General features: G+C 46.2%; 1 protein-coding gene across 1 annotated transcript in view; it reads left to right on the forward strand.

Annotated features, from left to right (window-relative positions):
* Positions 1-374: 374 nt before the first annotated feature.
* Snx8 (sorting nexin 8) overlaps positions 375-17,741 on the forward strand; it is a 40,762-nt gene continuing 23,395 nt past the window's right edge. The window contains exon 1 of the mRNA XM_026405686.2: positions 375-468. Coding sequence (XP_026261471.1) covers positions 375-468 — 94 coding nt within the window. The remainder of the gene's footprint in view (positions 469-17,741) is intronic.

Here is a 17,741-nt window from a genome sequence, read left to right on the forward strand (position 1 = left end):
ACCTGCTGAGTGATCCGCAGAGGCAAAGCGCGCGAAGGCGGCAATGAGCTGGCGGGCTGTGGTGACAAGAAGCAGTGACTGGCTACCGCGAGCCGATAACTCGGTCTGAGGCCGGAGAGCTCCAGCCACGCCGAGCCACGTGGCTGAGGCTGGTCCCTGAGGCTGGGCGAGGCCTGACCGGGGCGGTTGATGGACTGGGGCGATTGATGGGCGGGGTGCGGCCGCCAAGGGGCGTGGCCAGGCTGCGCATGGGCGTGACGGTGCGGGTCGGGGGCGTGGTCCTCCAGCTTGTGGGAGGGGCGATCCAGGAGGGGCGGGGCGAGGCAGGGTTGGCGGCGGGCGCGGGAGGAAGTCACGTGGGCGAGCGGGCTCACATGACTGGCCGCGCTATGGATCCGCTGCCCGCGGCGGCAGTCGCGTCTGCAACTGAGGCGGAGGCTGACGAGGAGGCGGATCCTTTGGTGGCAGGTACGGTGCGGGTGGCTCCCTGTTCTTGGTGCGCAGCCGGAGACCCTATGCGACTGTCGCCGGGCCGCTCGGGTCACTTCCTCCCCGTGCCCCTTCCCGCTCAGGAGAGTAGCGCGCTGCAGAGGGGCCACCTGTCCCGGGCCATACCTGGCCAGCTCCTGTCGGCGTCCCGCGCTCTTGGCCCGGTGGTGGAGGTCAGCCTCGCCCGCTCCGCCTGGGGTCCTTTGGACAGTGTCTCCGCGTTTCGCCGCTGGGGAAGGCGACGCTTGCGGTGCTCAGCGCTTGGCTGGGGAGGGCTCTGGCGAGGGACCTGGGCTTCTCCTCCGAATGTGCAGAGGCACGACCGGCGTTACTCTGAGAGATTACGCTCGTGTCTGAGTTTGGCAGGACGCTCCTCGGTTTGGGTGTCCTTTCCTGTGACCATTTCTCTGTGCAGGCATGCAGGTGGTGCTGGCAGGAGATACTATTGTTCTTGGCAGGGGTCTAGGTTGGGGACTCGGCCTGGCCGGCTTTGGTTAGGTGTCACCCAGAAGCTGGTCCAGATGAATGAGTGAGTTTGGAGGTTTGGAGACGGGTTCTTCCCTAAGGGAAGGGAGGGGGAACAGCGAGAAAGCCGGGGGAGGGGTAGTGAGAGTGCGTTTGACTTGGGGTCTTTTTTTATTTTGTTTTTGGTACCAGGGATTAACCCCGGGGCTCTTTACCACTTAGCCACATCCCCAGCCCTTTACTAAAATTTTACTTTTGAGACAGGGTCTCGCTAAATTGCTTAGGGCCTGGCCAAGTTGCTGAGCCTAGCTTTAAACTTGCGATCCTCCTGCCTCAGCCTGCTGAGCCACTGGAATTACAGGCGTGCACCACCAGGTCCCGCAGATTAAGGGTCTTTACGTCAGTTAATCGTCAAACGTAGCCTGGCGCGTGCCTGTAATTCCAGCCACTGGGAAGACTGAGGTGGAGGATCGCAAGTTCTAGGCCTCAGAAACTTAGCAAGGCCCTAAGCAACTTAGGGAGACCCTGTCTCAAAATAAAAAGCTCTGGGGATGTTGTTTACTGGTAAAGCATTCCTGGGTTCAGTCCCAGTACTGAAAAAAACAAAACAAAAAACCCCCAAGTCTAGGCAGAACGCCCTGCTTTTGGTTATTTTTTCCCTCTCAGTGGAGTCTGTGTAAGGGGAAGCATGTGACAGCTCTTGTTGGGTAGAACATTGTGTTCATGAGGTCACATGTTGGATCTCAGTGTGGACCCACCTTTACCAGGGCCCTAGTCTGGACCCCTTGGGAGGCTGTGACTGGACTGAGAGCTTGCTTTTACCTGACTTGTGAAGCCACAGGGGAGGTAGTTCAGTAGTCTCTTTGCAAAAGAGGGAATGCCACAAAAGTTTCATACTGGACTCACTTAATGACTGCTATTATGGTGTGATTTGCTGATAACTTGAGCTCTGGACTCCCCTGGAGCTGTTTTCTCTTTGACTTTGCCTGGACTCCCTACAGGTAGTTGTCCTTCCTTGCCTGGGCGGTGATTGTATCAGGACTGCTCATTTTGTCCAGAGCCATGTCACACTCTACAGTGCCGTGCTTCACCATGTACACAGTATTCTTTCAGCCGATTGAGTCTTAACATTGGGATCTACAGGCTCCTGGGATGTATGTAGCCTGTCAATTCATTCCATTTGATTCCTGGCGCTCATCCTGGCAGGGAGGTGAAGTAATGCAGCAAACTATTTTTACCTTGGGAAAACTAACCAGAGATTAGTAACTTGCCCAAAAGTCACTAATGGTGGTTCCAGGGAGTATATCTTGGTGGGACCCTGGCTGGGTGGACAGGGGTCAGAAAACCTGAGCCTTTGAAAATGAGAGATATGTTTCATACTTCCACAAGGTTCATTTTGATTTCTTGGAGAAGTATGTCTTCTGGGTGTATAGTGAATTTCCTCTTCTCCGTCTTCTGCCTACACCATTGGAGCCACTGATAGTATTTATATGTGGACTTCAAGGTCTCCATCTTTGTAGAGCCTTTAGGTTGGGTAGAAAAGATTATAGTGCTCATTGTAGTTTTCATTTCTTGAGTCTTATTACTTTATGATGATTTGAAATATATGCTATGAATGCTCTATAGGCTAACTCCTGTCTTAAAACTTAACATTTAATTATGCAATGCGTGGGTGAACACATTTTCCTTAAATGTGTTAAAACAATATAGAATGTTGCAGTTTTAAGTAAAAGTTCCTCCCTAATTGCAGTCACCTCATCCTTTTCCAGAGAGGTAACTGGTGTTTTCAGTTCAGGATGGATTTTTTTCCAGATCCATGTCCCCCCCCCCCCAACAGAATTTTATTTTGCAATGATGAAGATGGACAGAGAATATCAACTTTTATTTCTTTTTATTCTAATTAGTTATACATGACAGTAGAATGCATTTTGACACATTATACCTAAATGGAGTATAACTTCTCATTCTTCTGGTTGTACATGATGTGTAGTTATACCGGTTGTGCAGTCATATTTGCACACAGGGGGTTGTACAGTCATATTTACACACACGGTAACTATTTTTGTATTTTATGCATGGATGTACTCAGAAATTTATGTTTCTTTCTGGGTGCTGTGATACACGTTTATAATCCTAGTGACTGAGGAGGCTGAGGCAGGAAGATCACAAGTTTGAGGCCACTGCAGCAACTTAGTGGAGCCCTAAGCAACTTAATGAGATCCTGTCTTAAAATGAAAAAAGGGGAGGGTGCTGGGGATGTAGCTTAATGCTAAAGTGCCCCTGAATCATCAATCCCCAGTACCAAAAAAAAAAAAAAAAAAAGGAAAGAAATACTTGTACATATCTGCCATTTTCTTAGGTAGTGAATTCATTTTCTGTTGAGGCCATAACAAAATACCACAAATTTAGTGGCTTAAACAATGTAAATTTATCATCTCGCAGTTCTGGAGGTCAGCAGCCCAAAATAAGTTCCACCGGGCTGAAGTCCAGGTAGAATCTGTTTCCTGCCTTTCCAGCTTCAAGAGACACCTGCATTCCTTGGTCAATGGTAACCTTGTGCACATCTCTCTCTGTGTGTTGCTGCCTCTCCTGTTCTCTTGTCTACTTTTTCCACTTTTAAGGACCTCTGTGATTATGTTGGGTTTTCTAAATAATCTAGGATAATTTCCCTAATTTTACATCAGCTGATTAGCAATCTCATTTTCACTGCAACCTGAATTCCCTTTACCATGCAAAACTAACAGTCATAAGCCCTGAGGATTAGGATTTGGACATCTTTGGAATCTGTTATCCTGCAGGCCACTGGAAGATGTCCTAGGAGTTGACTTTTTCAGTCACAGGGCTTGCATAGTTTTTGTTGTATCAAATATCCACAAATTATCCTCCTTGATGGTTCTTTTTTTTTTTTTTTTAATTGGTATTGGAACTTGAACCTGGGGATACTTTACTACTGAGCTACGTCCCCAGCCCTTTTTATTTTTATTTATTTTTAATTTTGCAACGGGGTCTTGCTGAGTAGCTGAGGGTCTTGATAAGTTTCTCAGGCTGGCCTCCAATTTGCAATCTTCCTGCATCAGCCTCATGAATCACTGGGATTACAGGCATTTGCCACCACACCAGACTCCATGGTTGTTCTTACCATCTTGTACCAGAACAGCAATGTGTTAAAAGGGTCCTTTCCCTGTAATATCATCAAAATTAAATATGTAGGGCTGGGATTGTGGCTCAGTGGTAGAGCACTTGCCTAGCATGTGGGAAGCACTGGATTTGAGTCTCAGCACCACATCTAAATAAATAAAATAAAGATCCATTGACAAGTAAAAAAAAAATGTAAAAAAAAAGATGAGAGTAGCAATATTGTATATATTTAAAAAAATTAAATGTGTGTTTTTTTTTTTTTTTAATACTGGGGACTGAACCCAGAGGTGCTTGATCACTGAGCCACATCCCTATCCCTTTTTATTTTTCTTTTTGAGACAGCGTCTCTCTAAATTGCTGAAGCTGGCCTCAAACTTGCAATCTTCCTGTCTTAGCCTCCTGAGTTGCTGGGAGTAGAGGCGTGCACCACCATGCTCAGCTAAATACCATTTTTTAAAACTCCCTTTGAATGTAGAAAAAAAAAAAAAAGAAGATTTTCCATTTTTGTATTAGTCTGTATTTTCTTGGTTAAGCACACGGTTTAGATTCTTGTAGTATTTTGTTGTCTGGGGTCGCTGACTTGGCTATTTCTGTCTTTTGCCCATTTTCTTATGGGGCCCTCTTTCCCCCCTTTATGAGTTTGTAGCACCTCTTTTCCTTGTGGATAGCAGCACCACTGGAGCATCCTGTTCCTGGCAGTGCAGGATGAGTCCATTGCAGGAGCCTTCTGGGTTCTAAAGCTCAGCTGTTGTGACTTAGAATAGAACAAAGAGTGGTACCTGTGCCTGATCATCCAGTGTGATCTTTTGCGACTGAATGCAGAACGCACAAATAAAAAAATATGCCAGTTTCCACTGTATGTCCTAGCTCAGCTTCACACAGTCCCGTGGACCTAAATTTCATCTTAAAAATCAGGAGAATCCCGCCTCGCCTGGTTTGTGTGGCTCTTGATGGCATTCCATGCATTCCATTCGCTAGAAGCTGGGGGAATCCTTGTGTTCTCTGTGGTTAGATCCCAGGGCTTTGCTGCCACCCAGCTCCTACCCAGTGGCTGTCTTTTCCTTCTCTCTCAGGCTCTCACACCCCTGATTTGCAGTTCCTCACCCAGGGGGTTGTGCCCCTTCTCTGGGTGTACATATTTGTCATAATTCATTGAGCTGTCACTAAGATTTATGCAGCTTAGGGTGATTAAATTATGCCTCAAACAATTGTTTACCTTAAGGGAAAAAAAAACCTGTGCATCCTGCTCCCTCTATTTGTCACCTTTTCAATTTTTTTGGTAAATTTAATTTTCTTAGTTGTTGATAGACCTTTATTTATATGTGGTGCTGAGGATCAAACCCAGTGCCTCACTTGTGCTAGGTGCTAGGCAAGCTCTCCACCACTGAGCTACAATCCCAGGCCCAAGGGCTTTTTTTTTGGTAGACAGAAACAATACCTTTATTTCATTTATTTATTTTTATGTGGTGCTGAGGCTCCAACCCAGTGAGTGCCTCACACGTGCTAGGCAAGCGCTCCACCACTGAGCCCCAGCCCCAGCCCCTACTTTACACATTTTAAATTTGAACTTCTGATGGACAGAAACTTGTTTTTCTTTACCTCTCTATATCTAGAATATCATCTGCTGTAAAAGAGGCTTAAACGTTTGAAGAGAATTGCGTTTTATCATTTTTTTAAATGATTGGATCACATTTTAGTTTGATTATATAGGAATTTTAAAGTTTGAATAGTTGGTCTTTACTGGTGCCCCCTTCCTCACTGGTCCTCCCAGGCACAATTTGCAAGGTAAAATGTGTCATTTGAAGAAAGAGGAACTAAAGAATCATTATTATGTAGAACCGATTTTGCCAGCATTTGTGGTTAGCAAGAAAGTGATGTGTTCTGGGTGGGGGAATTCTGTTTTAGTATTATTTTTTCCTGAGAAAAATGAAGTACAAAAAGAGATGTTTGCCATCCTGTGTGCCTGGGTGGCAGGGAGACTGCAGGGGTGGTGGGCAGGTGCTGGATGCAGCCTCCCAGGACCAGCTGTGCTGTCAGGAGCCCAAGGTGTGGACCCCACACAGCCTGGGAGACGGCAGGTAGGGCCCAGCTGGGCATCGCTGCCCTCTGGGTCACACTTTCTGTTTTTTTCTTATAGAACTAATAAAAATCATAACCTGATAAGCGGGGGGAAGTTCCATAAAAAGTGTGTTGGGGCACATATCGATGTTGAACTCTCAGATGGGGCCCCTGGAGTTCTCCTGGATCCATACTTCATGCAGTGTTCTGTGGCAGCTGTTGAAGGCGTTTTGCTGTTGGGTTGTGGGTAGGTGTTTGGGGGTCTTTTAGCTCCCTACAGGTTTCAGAGTTTGTGTTCAGCAGATCTAAAGTGAAGTGACGTGGAATTTGAATATAGCCCAGGGAAGTTCTGTGTGGGCTGGAGGAAGTTGGGATTGGCTCTGAAGAAGTGAGATCAGGTTTTTGCCCAGCAATCTTCTGAAGCCTGGTTTGTGCTGGTGAAGTGTTGTCCCCCAGGAGTCTCACGAATGAGTTGAAATCGGACGTAGGACAGTTTTATTGCAGTATGTGAAATGATGCATTGAGAATGTGTCATATAAGTGATATAGCCATAAGTACAGCACTTGGTGAAGGCGCCTCAGCCACTGTGCCACCACGTTAACACAGCTGTCCCCTTGGTGCCTTTCCTTTCTTCCTGTGTGCTTGCTGTGTAGTTCTCTTTCCTGTGTCCCGGGTGAACGTTCTTGCAGCCTGTTCCTTTCAGATGATATTTTTCTGCACTGCTAAGTAGTTTTTGAAATTTTCTATTTAACGTCTGCATAATCATATAGCAAGGAAGGTAATATTTGTATATCTAAAGTACTGGTGTTATAAAATTTGAGTTAATGGCGCTCTTGCCACTTTTTTCCAGAAATGGTTCTTTCAGTGGAATCAGTGTAAAAGTTGTCCTTATTCTTTCACTTTTTGGTACAAAAGATACAGTTTCTCTCACCTTTCTCTTCCTTATCCGTCTCCCACCAAACTAGTTCCATACCCTGGAGGTGACCCTGTTATCAGTTGTGTGTGTTGATTCAGAGTCTTAGCAAACAAAATCATCAGGCTTTTAGAGCTGGAGAGTTGTCCTCTGATGACTGACCTGAGGGATGTTCCATTCTGTAACTTATTACATAAATCCGAGACTGGGTCCCCTTACTCCTGGGTCCCCTTACTCCGTAGTGAGGATGTTGAGAAAACATCTGGCACAAAAAACACATACTATGCGACTTCAATTTCTAGAACATTCGACACATCTGAAATAGGGTCTGTTGTGTGGGTATGCTTATGTGGGTGATAAAAGTATAAATGAAAAGCAGAGAAGATAATGCCATAAAAATTAGGCTCGTGGTCACATCTGGTAGGAGAAAGGGGGTCTGATCTATAAAGGATACAGTACAAGGGAGGTTTCTGGGGTGCTAGAGGTCATTGTATTTCATGTTGGTTACACGTGTTTGAAGTATAATTTTGTTTACCTGCCAGTAAAATTTTTTTTTTTCCCTGTGCTCGTGATTGAACCCTGGGCCTCATTCATGCTAGGCAGAGCTCTACCATTGAGCCACATCATGAGCCTTCCCACAGAAATTTTATACCCCTTTCTGTGTGTGTATGTGATATATTTCACAATACAGAGTTTTTGGGGAAAACCTGAGATGATAAGTAAAGGTAGATGCAAAGGTACTGTCTTCAAATAATTGAGAGGTGCCAGGTGTGGTGGTGCACTTGTAATCCCAGTGGCAAAGGCTGAGGCAGGAGGATCACAAATTCAAAGCCAACCTCAGCAATTTAGCAAGGCCCTAACCAACTTAGTGAGACCCTCTCTTAAAATAGAAATTAAAAAGGACGGGGGCGGGGGGGTTATGGCTCAGTGGTAGAGCGCCCTTGGTTCAATCCCAAGTACCAAAGGGAAAAAAAAAAGTAGAGAGGTTTGGACTCCCTTAGTGTTCGCTCTCCAGGCCACATTGGAGTGACTTAGAGGGAGGTGTGCTTTTGGTGGCACGTGTCTGATTGTATCCTGTGCCACTCTGGCTTCTGCTTTCTGAGTATTAGGCTTGATTGGGAGGTCTCTGGTGGTGCCAGCTGTTTGGCTCCTGGGGGTCACTGTAGGAAGGAGGACCCCGACCCTCGGGTCACTGGCACCTTTGGGACACAGGATGGATGCCACGCACCTCCCTGCTATTGAAAGTGCCCCTCTTTGAAAGGCGGTGTGAAGCAGTCTTGGGTGAACTTCAGCTTTGCGCAGCTGAGTACCTTCAGCACCACAGCCTCCCCCCAGGGCTCCTGGTTCCAGCCCCAGAGGGGCTCCAGGCCCTGCCAGGGCGGGGCTGCCTTTCAGAAATCTTTTTTACGGCTGGTGTTTTGAACATAGGGAGATTTTTTTTTAATATTTATTTTTTTAGGTGTAGTTGGACACAGTGCCTTTATTTTATTTATTTATATGTGGTGCTGAGGATGGAACCCAGGGCCTCTCCTGCACGTGCTAGGCCAGCGCTGAGCCACACCCTCAGCCCCTCAGGGAGATGTTAAGCCACATTTTCAGGAGTCAGAATCTGATGCAGGCCGGCACACGTGAGACTCCTTATCTCAGGGTGACAGTGCACTGTTCCTCTACCTTCTTAGAGGAGAAGAGAATGCTTGAGTCTTGGAGGCAGGAATTGAGACTGATCTGAGAGTGATCTGAGGGTCAGGAAGGAGCGAGGGAGAAGGGCAGGCTGAGGCCCACTGTGCACGTTGGGTTAACGTACTGCCCAGTGGAGATGGGAAAGGGGGAACTCTTGTGGCAGCTCTGCAGAAGTTGAATGGTCAGCTGTGTCGTGTATAGGGGGCAGTGCTCTAGTAGGAGCATTCTGTCCTCTGCCTCCGGGGTCTAGGGGAGAGCTGTGTCCTCCGACTTGGGTTCTGGCCAGTCGCATTCCCTGCTGTCTGCCCCCTGGGCACTGGAAGGTGGGGGCCTGTCCCAGTCCTGTGACTCTCACCGCAGATGGGGTCAGCCGGACCTCACTTGGCTCGCTGGGGCCAGCGGCTGCCTGGAGATCTTGTGGAGGCACCTGATGTGGTCACAGATGCTCCGTTTTGCCCTCCCGGGGTTAGGATAGCTGGTGCACCCAGATGTTTTGTAGTATTTTCACATGGATGTGAGGAGACGCCAGGAAACTTGAGTTACTTTCAGGCTGAACCATCCAGAGCCAAAAAGAGGGTTAAAAAAATGTTGTCAACAACAGAAACAAACCAAGGAATTGAAAATGGATTCCATCTTGTTCAGTGGAGATGAGGATTCTTTCTGGAACTTTGAATTCCTACTTTGTCAGTTATTCCAATATTCCCTAAATTGGCCAAAATAATTTTTCTTTCAAAGCCTGGAAAAAGTCATTGGGCCTGTCCCTGTGTCAACATTCCCAAGACGAGAGGCCCTGGAGGCTGAATGGGTTCTTTGAGAAGCCACCTTGGGAGTTCACGGGAGCGGGGTCTGGTGGCCCTTGCTGTGCCTTTCCTCTTGGATTGTGTCAGCGTAAGTCATCTGGGAGGGAGTGTTTTCAGTTCTGCTCTTCAGTTTTGCCATGTCTTGGGCACAACAGTGATATTTTTTTTCCCTCTTGTGGTCTGGTTGCTCGCACTTCCCCTGGAAAGAACCAGCTTCCTCCCAGTCTGAAAATGGCGTGTGTCCTGCTTGTCTGTGAGTGTGTTTTTGTGTGTGTGCATGTGCCCACATTTGGTTCTCTGGATACTCCTTGGTGTGTTTGTGATCGTGCTGGGAGCGTGGGAGTGGTTTGGTTCTTGATGAGCACGGGATGCTGTTGACAGGTCCAAGGGCCCAGTCCTTCTGGGAACACCAGTCCTGGTGGTGGCTCGCTCGGCCTGTCCTTTGATCTGGGTGTTTAGTGTCTGACCTGCACGCCCGTTAACCAGGAGATCTTGGGCACTGACCCGTGCTTGAGGTGCTTATTTTCTTGTTTGATTCTTGCAGACAGTGAAGTCCCCCAGTTTTGTAGAGGGGACACCTGTTGATGGTCACAGACTAGTGGAGCACATCTGACCTGTGCCCCTGCTCAGTGTTTTTGGGTGTTGAAGAGGCAGAGGATAAGGGATGGAGCCTGGTTATGGTGTCATTGGGTAGCTGCAAGTTCTGGCACTAGCTGTCCGGATGATACTCCGCACCTGCCTTCCAGCTCATGGGAAGCGTGGGAGGGGAGAAAGCACTGCACTGAGGGACTTGCTCTGTTGCTTAGCACTCAATGGCTGCTTCTAGCCCTCGGTTTGTAGCTTTGTGGACCCCTGAGAGGTCCCTGGGGCATGAGCGTGGCCACTCAAAGTGTTTGTGGCAACACCACCCACTGGAATCTATCTGCACTTGGAACAACCAAAGGGCCAAGGGATTTCAGAGGTAGACAGTGGGTGGTGTTTTCCCTTTTCAAGAGAAACCTTCATTCAAAATTTCCAGGCATCTCTGTTCTAAGCTTTGTGCTGTGGTAGGAAAATAAATTAGTTTGTGTTCATGAGAAGTGGAGAGAAGAGAGTAAATTCATCAAACATTTTTTTTTTTTTTTTTTGGAGATGGGTTCTTGTGATGTTGTCCATCTCAAGGGACCCTACGGCCTCAGCCTCCTGAGTCTCTGGTCCTCCAGATATGTGCTGCCACATCTGGTTTATCAAACATTTCTTTCTTTCTTTTTTTGGTACTGGGGATCTAATCCAGGAGTGCTTTACCACTGAGCTACAGCCCTAGCTCTTTTTATTTTTCAAGAAAGGGCCTTGTGCAGTTGCTGAGACTGACCTCAAATTTTCAGTCCTCCTGTCTAAGCCTCCTCTGAGTCACCAGGATTACAGGTGTGAGCCACCACACCAGTACAAACATTTCTCAACAACTTTATTGAGATATAGTTCATGTATATACAGTTCACCCATTTAAAATGTACAGTTAAATGGCTTTCAGTATATATTCACAGAGTTATTTTATTGTCCACACAACTTACAACACTTAATTGAGCTCAGAAAGAAAGCCCCTACACTTTAGCAGTCACCCCCCAATCCTCCCTTCCTCTCAGCCCCTGGTAATCACTACTGTTTTTAAAAAACTTAAAAAAAATTTCTCAATGTTTGCCTATTCTGGGAATTTAATATAAATAGAATCATATAATACGTGGTTTTTGGTGGCCTGTTTTATGTGTGGTACTGGGGATTGACCTCAGAGGTGTTCTACCACTGAACTACCTCCCCAGCTACCTCCCCAGGTAGCTTTATTTTGAGACAAGACCTTGCTAAATTGCTAGGTTGGCCTTGAACTTGCAATCCTCCAGCCTCAGCCTCCCAACTCACGGGGATTACAGGTGTGCGCCACCTCACCTGGTGCTTCATTTCTTCTTCTTTTTTTTTTTAATATTTATTTTTTAGGTGTAGATGGATACAACACAATGTCTTTATTTTTATGTGGTGCTGAGGATCGAACCCAGGTCCTGCCTGTGCTAGGCGAGTGCTCTACCGCTGAGCCACAATCCCAGCCCCTTCATTTCTTATTGCTGAATGAGCCTCCATTGTATGGACAGACCCCATTTCTTTTTTTTTTTAATATTTATTTTTTAGTTTTCGGCAGACACAACATCTTTGTTGGTATGTGGTGCTGAGGATCGAACCCGGGCCGCACGCATGCCAGGCGAGCGCGCTACCGCTTGAGCCACATCCCCAGCCCCGGACAGACCCCATTTCACTTACCCATTCATCAGGGACGGGCATTTGAGTTGTTTCTACGTTTAGTTACTATCAGCCAAGCTCCTGTGAATTCAGATTTGGGGACAACTGTTTTGTGTGGAGGGGTGTTTTAACTTCTCTAGGGTAATATACCTAGGCGCGGAGTTGTTGGGTCATATGAGAACCTCCATCTGTGTAACCGCTGGCCTGTGTCCCCAGCAGCTGTACCATCTTCCATTCCCACCTCGCCTTGCTTGTCAGCTTGTCTTTTGGATTACAGTGATCTTCGTGGGTATGAAGTGGCATCTCTTTGTTTGGACATCTTTTCATGTGCCTGTTGGCCATTTGTATATCTTCTTCGGATAAATGGTCATTCAAACCCTTTACATATCCTTTAAAATTATGTAATTTGTCTTAAAAAAAAAAGTAAGAGGGGCTGGGGATGTGGCTCAAGCGGTAGCGCGCTCGCCTGGCATGCATGCGGCCCGGGTTCGATCCTCAGCACCACATACCAACAAAGATGTTGTGTCCGCCAATAACTAAAAAATAAGTATTAAAAAATATCCTCTCTCTCTCTCAAAAAAAAAATTTGTCCTAATAAGTTATACATAACGAATGCATTTTGACACATCATACATAAATGGAGTATAGTTCTCATTCGTCTGGATGTGCAGGATGTAGAATCACACCAGTCGTGTAATCATATACTCACTTAGGGTAATAATGTCCTATTCATTCTATTAGTATTCCTACCCCATGTGCCTCCTTCTCCCTTCACTCCCCTCTCTCTAGTCCAAAACAAAATACCCCTATTCTCCCTCCCTTTATTGTGAATTAGCATCTGTATACCTGAGAAAACATTCAGCCTTTGGTTCTTTGGGATTGTCTTATTGTGCTTAGCATAATGTTCTCTCATTCCATCCATTTACTGGTAAATGCCATACTTTCATTCTTTAAGGTTGAGTAATAATCCATTGTGTATATATACCACAATTATCCATTCATCTGTTGAAGCGCACCTAGGTTGGTACCATAGTTTAGTTATTATGATTTGAGCTGCTGTACACATTGACATGGCTGCATTACTGTAGTATGCTGATTTTAAGTCTTTTGGGCATAAACGTAGGAGTGGGATGACTGGGTCAAATGGTGGTTCCATTCCAAGTTTTCTGAGGAATCTCCATACTGCTTTCCATAGTGGTTGCACCAATTTGCAGTACCACCAGCAATGTGTGAGTCTTTCACCTTCTTGATGGTATCTTTTGAAGCACAGAAGTTTTTAATTTCGACAAAGTACAGCTTATCTATTTTGTTCCTTTTTTTGTGCTTTTGATATTATTTCCAAGAAGGCTTTGCCTAACCCAAGGTCATGAGGATTTACTCCTATTTCCTGCTATGTGTTTTGTAATTTAGCTCTCATATTTAGGTCTGTGATGCATTTTTTTTTTAAGAGAGAGAGAGAGGGAGAGAGAGAGAGAATTTTTTAATATTTATTTTTCAGTTTTCGGCGGACACAACATCTTTGTTTGTATGTGGTGCTGAGGATCGAACCCGGGCCGCACGCATGCCAGGCGAGCGCTACCACTTGAGCCACATCCCCAGCCCCTGTGATGCATTTTTAATTGGTTCTTGTATATGGTGTGAGGTAGGAGCCTGACTTTATTCTTTTGCATGTGGGTACCCACTTGCCGCTGGTGAAACCCTTTGTGGGTGTGGATGTGGATGTGGGCGTGGGTGTGGGTGCTTTGTGCTCCTCCCCTCTATGAGGAAAGCAGAACTCCCTGCAGAATTGTATGTCCTGATTTGGGAGAGAGCCGTGAATGACGCAGATTGAGGAGAGGGCTCAGAAGGGAGACGGAAGCCAGTCGTGAGAGTATGAAGGAAGAGTGCCAGTCCCTGTAAGGGCTTGGAACTACCTCCCTGTTGGAGTTGTGTCTGAACCGAGTGTGGAAGCTGGAAAGGATCCAAATCAGACATCCTCACCTAGTAAGCACTGATGCACTTTGAGGGAGCTCATGTTTTTGTTAATTGATAGTTTGCTTTAAAAGCTCTTAAACCACTGCAGTGGTGGTTTAAGAGAAGACAGCAATATTCTGCTCTAGCAGTGTGGGTGAGCTGTCCATGTGGCATGCTACGGCTTTACATCATCCAGTTCTTCCTTAGCTGGGTGTGTTGGTGCATGCCTATAATCCCAGCCATTTGGGAGGCTGAGGCAGGAGGATTGCAAATTCAAAGCCAGCCTCAGCAACTTAGCAAAACCCTATCTCAAAGTAAAAAAAATAAAAAGGGCTGGGGCTGTGGTTCAGTTGTTAAGCACCGCTGGGTTCAATCCACAGTAGCAAAAAAAAAGAAAAAAAAGTTCTTCCTTATATTCTTTTGGGGAAAATGGATACAGCTGAACAGGGCAAGGGTGAGGGAGGAAAGATACTGCCAGGGAGGTGTGCGGCACCCTCTTGGGGCTCAGCTTGGTGGCATCTGCTGATGACTGTTCTCTTTGTCAGTAGCTTTCTTTCTGTCGCTCACTGAGGCACAGTTCCCATCCCGGGGGAGGGGGAGTCTTAAATGAAGTCTGCTGGTGCGGGGAGGGCCTGTGGTTACTGCCTTGCCTAGGCAATCATTGCAGTCTTTGAGTTATGAGGCTTTCTTGCTCACATGAATTGGATTTCATTTGTCCATTAAGCAGGTATTTATTGAGCATCTGCTATGTACTGGGCACTGCTCCTGATCACTGAGATACGGATTGTGAACAAACACAAAGACCTGCCCTTTGGGAGAGAATATGCTTGAGTGGGTGATGGCCAATATTTAGTAGAGGTAGTAAGTAAGCGATATGTACAGAGCATGATAGAAGACAGGACCTGCCATGGGGGAGGTGACGATGCGGGCCATGTTGTCACTGAGAAGTGTCATGGAGAAGGTGATGCTGAGATTCGAAGGTGACCAGACCTTACTTAGTCTGATGGGTATATGGGGGGAGAGTGTCATTGGAGAAGAGGCAGCTGGCCATGGCTTCATGGCCGGGAGGTTCTCAGGGTTTGAGGGACAGTGAGGCAGCCAGCGTGGCTGAAGAGGTGGATGAGGGTGCAGCACCCAGGGTGCCTGATGGCTAAAGTGAGAAAAGAACATTTTGCGGGTGGCAGTGGGTTTCTAAAGGCCTGGCTCAGGGTCTGGTCTCCTTAGAGAGAGGGTATCTCTGAGCCTCAGTGAGGAAATCATGGTTTTGTGAGTGATGTGGCATTGTTTCTGTAGGCCTATAAGAGCCACTCAGGGGTGGGGGTAGGACTCAGTGGTGAAGTGCTTGCCTAGTATTCACGAGGTCCTGAGTTCTACCTGCTCTGGATGGGGGTACACTTAGGAAAGTATTCATTGTAAGGAAAACAGATGTGGAATTGTCCATGTTAAAATTAGAGTTAAAATTTGCCAGCACGTGGTGCACGCCTGTAATCCCAGCCACTTGGGAGGCTGAGGCAGGAGGATCACAGGTTTGAAGTCAGCCCTGCAAGTTAGTGAGACCCTTTCTCTAGATAAAAATAAACAGGACTGGGGTGTAGCTCAGAGGTGAGCGCTCCTGGGTTTAAGCCCTAGTTATCCACCCCGCCCCCAAGAAAAAAAAATATGCAGCAGGATCCCTGTGTGAAGCTAGTCTTCTTGTTAACTGCAGAGAACAGCCGAAGGCGAGTGGCTCAGTGACATTCATCTCAATCCTCTGATGTTTTGCACTTGCCAGAGGGACTTAGTCTCAACATCCTAGGAATATGGAGCAGCGGTTGTGATGTGAACGGAAATGATGAGATAAAACCAAGAATTAATTGGTTGCAACTGTTGGAAGAGGCATTGGTCTCCCAGACTGCGGGAGGAGGACAGAAAATGCTGAGCGCTCGCCTCATTGGGAGGCAGATGGATGCTGGCTGGTGGGAGTGCAGATTGGCTCAGTCACTTTGAAAAACTGGAAATATTTACTAAGCTGAACATACGCAAATTCTGTGATCAGCAATTTCACTTTGGCTGTGTTCGGTGCCCAACAGCAATGCCTGCATATGTCCAGCAAGAGATGTGTTAACGTTCCAGCAACGCGGGTGTCTAGGCAGATGCCCAGCCCCAGTGAGATGAATGAATAGTGGTGGCACAGGCACGAAGCAGACTCCACGGGACTGAGAAGGGACAGCGTCACACTGTGGGAGGAGATTGGAACAGGGATGCCATGATTCCACTCATAGCATAAAAACAAGTGACCCCAGGAGCCACTCATGGTGTCAGAAGGCAGTGATGACCTGGGGGCAGTGGCTGGAGGGAACATGGGGGTGTTGGGTGCTCACTCTTCACTTGGGCTCCTACACTGCTGTGTGCATTTAGGAATTCCCTGAGTCCGTGGTTCTGATGTGGACTTTTCTGTATGTGCGCAGTATACAAAGTTTTAAAAACCAATGGGGGGCGCTGGGGTTGTGGCTCAGTGGTAGAGCGCTCGTCTAGCATGCATGAGCACTGGTTCCATCCTCAGCACTACATAAAAATAAAAAATAAAGAGATTGTGTCCATCTAAAAATAAAAAATAAATATTAAAAAACCAATGGAGGGGTGTGTGTGTGTGTGTGTGTGTATATTTATTACATGTTAACTAAATACAATATTTGTGTGCATTTGATGGACATGTGTGTGAAGGAGCCGGAGGACCTGCCTGGGAATGCCAGCATTGATTTGGGATTGGAGTCCTTGAATCAGGGAAGAACCAGTGCACAGATATATTTTTTTGCGGGGGCAGTATATGGCAAAGTATTGTCTTCAGTTAAATCTTGGTGGTGGATACACAGGTTCTGATATTTTCTGTACTTTATTTTTTTGTGTTCTTTTTTATTCTTTTTAGATATACATGACAGTGGAGGGTATTTTGACATTATACATACATGGAGTTTGACTTCCCTTTCTGTGGTTGTACATGATTGATTCACTGGTCGTGTATTCATATATGAATATAGGAAAGTGATGTCTGACTCATTCTGTCTTTTTTATTCTCAACCCCGCTCCCTTCTCTTCATTCCCCTTTGTCTAATCAAATAAGCTTCTTTCTATCCCTCCCTCCCTTATTGTGAGTCAGCATCTGCATATTAGAGAACATTTGGCCTTTGTTTTTTTTGGGATTGGCTTATTTCACTTAGCATGATAGTCTGTAGTTCTATTCATTCACCCGCAAACGTGTACTTTATGTTTGAAGTGTTTCACAAAATAAGTGTGAACACATTTAAAAGTTATATAGAGAAAAAGATCCAATGGGAAAAACAATGTTAATCATGATTGAATGGAAATTTAAGCATTTTTTGTTGTTTTCACAGAAAATTTAGAGAAATGTGGTTTGGTCGATCCAAGGAAGCGTGTTCAGTATTTGAAAAGATAGTTCATATAGCATATTATAAAGCTTTGTGCCTGTGGGAAGCAATAGAAAAATTAATATGGGTGTTTACAGATTGTAGGTTGCAGTGATTTTCATTTCAAGTGTCATGTTACATTAAATAAGTTATTAAAAGAAAAACAACCCTTAGGGTTGATGAAATAGAGGTATTTCAAGTCTGCTACCTACAGGAACTCTGCCAGCACTAGGGCCAGGGGATACCCGTGGCACAAGGGGACTGTGGCTAACATGGACAATCTGTAGATAGAAGCACTTGAGGGGCATCGCATTTGAGGGGCATCCTGGTGTCCCCTGGGTGAATTCTCCCTTCTGGAGCCATGGCCATGATGAGACCCATTGCCTGAGATCACCTGTTAATATCAGAATGTAGTTTGTGGAGTTTTTAATCAAAGGCAGAATCGGTTCTCCAAGCTCCAGCTGATGGTGGATGACATTTGCTGCTCCGTTTGGTTCTGTTCATGGGCAGCCTGTGCCCTGGAATGCCACTGTTCCTTACTCTGTCTTAGCCCAGTCTGGGTAAATAAGTAAAAGT

The sequence above is a fragment of the Urocitellus parryii genome, chromosome 9, assembly GCF_045843805.1.
Source record: "Urocitellus parryii isolate mUroPar1 chromosome 9, mUroPar1.hap1, whole genome shotgun sequence".
In the NCBI taxonomy this organism is placed as follows: Eukaryota; Metazoa; Chordata; class Mammalia; order Rodentia; family Sciuridae; genus Urocitellus; species Urocitellus parryii.